The sequence below is a fragment of the Cebus imitator genome, unplaced genomic scaffold (genome assembly GCF_001604975.1).
Source record: "Cebus imitator isolate Cc_AM_T3 unplaced genomic scaffold, Cebus_imitator-1.0 Scaffold30, whole genome shotgun sequence".
NCBI lineage: Eukaryota > Metazoa > Chordata > Mammalia > Primates > Cebidae > Cebus > Cebus imitator.
In genome coordinates, this window is record NW_016107345.1 from 9,554,289 (window position 1) to 9,556,043 (window position 1,755).

General features: G+C 35.6%; 1 protein-coding gene across 1 annotated transcript in view; it reads right to left on the reverse strand.

The window, feature by feature from the left end:
• Nucleotides 1-1,683, reverse strand: part of TM4SF18 (transmembrane 4 L six family member 18) — a 12,505-nt gene extending 10,822 nt beyond the window's left edge. Inside the window, exon 1 of the mRNA XM_017523829.1 lies at nucleotides 1,415-1,683. Within this exon, the coding sequence (XP_017379318.1) occupies nucleotides 1,415-1,630 (216 nt within the window). The 5' untranslated portion in view covers nucleotides 1,631-1,683. The remainder of the gene's footprint in view (nucleotides 1-1,414) is intronic.
• Between the last annotated feature and the right edge of the window lie 72 nt (nucleotides 1,684-1,755).

Below are 1,755 nucleotides of genomic sequence, written 5' to 3' on the forward strand. Positions count from 1 at the left end.
CTGCAATTGTAATTTACCCACAACTTTGTTGTGTCTTTTTTCACTTAATATGAAATAATGTGCATTTTCCATGTTGTTACATCTTCATAATTATAATTTTCACCATTGCATGAAGTGAATGTACTGTAATTTATTTAGTTACTTCTCTGTAAGATACTTCTGGTTATTTACTATCATACCAATGCAGCCACAAACATCTGTACACATAGCTGTTTCCTTGTTTTGGGTGATTTCTTCAGAATAAATGATGAGAGGTAGGATTACTGAGTCAAAGGACAGAAGCATTTTCATAGATTTTGGTATATCATACCAAACTCTTACCCAAAAGACTGACATTACTTGGTGGTTCAGCCAACATTAGTTGCGTGCTTATTTCATAGCAACTTCACTAACATTGGATATTAACATCTTAAAGTTTATTAATTTAATGTGCAAAATGAATAACTAAATGAAAACTGCTTTACAACATAGCTATTAAATATAATAATTAAACACCCCACAAAGATGTAGAAATAGATTATTTCTACATCTCTTCTATACTATTGGTGGTCTGATACGTTTACAGTCCATAATGTGTTATTTTTAGAAATGACTTGACCAGGAAAAGTGTCTTTTCCTCTGAGTTGCCAACATGATTTACTATCAGTTTGTTTATTTTTAAAGAGCACAAAGTCATCAGGAAAGTGTTCATGGGTTACTGTTGATAATTCAATTTACTTTTCAAACACTCCCTCCATTATGAGGGTCTCAATGTGGGACTATTTAATGATGACACAGCTCATTTTTTAATAATAATATAATTACAACAGTCACTGGCTATCTACTGCATGTCAGTCTCTCTCCTGGGTACTTTATCTATATATATATATTTTATCTTGAAAAGTAAATGCCATTATTCACATTTTTCACATTAGAACACTAAGACTCAAAGATACTGAGTAAGTTGCCAAAGGTCTCATGGCACAAATGACAGAGCATAGATTTACATGCAGGTTTGTCTGAATATCCAAGTCTCTGCTTTTTTTCATGCTATCCTAACGCCCCTTCAAGCTAGAAAAACATGAGCACAGACAGAAAATCTATTCTAGAAAACAGTGATGCCACTGAAGATCGAATAGCTTAAGTCGATATGCAGGGTTCATGAGAACATATTATTTTTACAAGTCAGTGTCCCACAAACTTTCATTAGGACTGACTTCTGGCATTACCAAAGCTGCATTGTTGAGCAGCTTATTGAAAACAAAGCTATGTCCCAAATCCTAGCAGATCACCTGCCCCTTCCCCCTCCATCTTTCAAATCCTACACCCAAGATTAGCAGAATGATTTTTCCAGTATTCATTATTTTTACTAGGTTCAAGGTAAGTCTCAACAACAACTCCCCCTTCTCTCCCAAGTCTCCAAAGTCACACTTACCATGACGCCTGAGAAACAGATTCCTTCAAAATACCACACGTAGTTGGTGAGTTTATTGCTGGATGCATAGGAAGTTTGCCCATTTGGGAAATACAGTAATATGTTCACAATTATACTCCAAAGTGCCAGCGGAATCAGCAGACAACTTAGGCAGCTTCCACACTTTCGAGACCCCATTTTGCCCTGCTTAGAACCTGCGGGAGATTTCAAGAGCATACAGTCACAGAAAGTCTATTTTTCTTCTCCTACCTGACCGTTTCTTTCTTTCTTTCTCTCTCTCGTTCTCTCTCTCTTTCTTTCTTTCTTTCTTTCTTTCTTTCTTTTTCTTTCTTTCTTTCTTT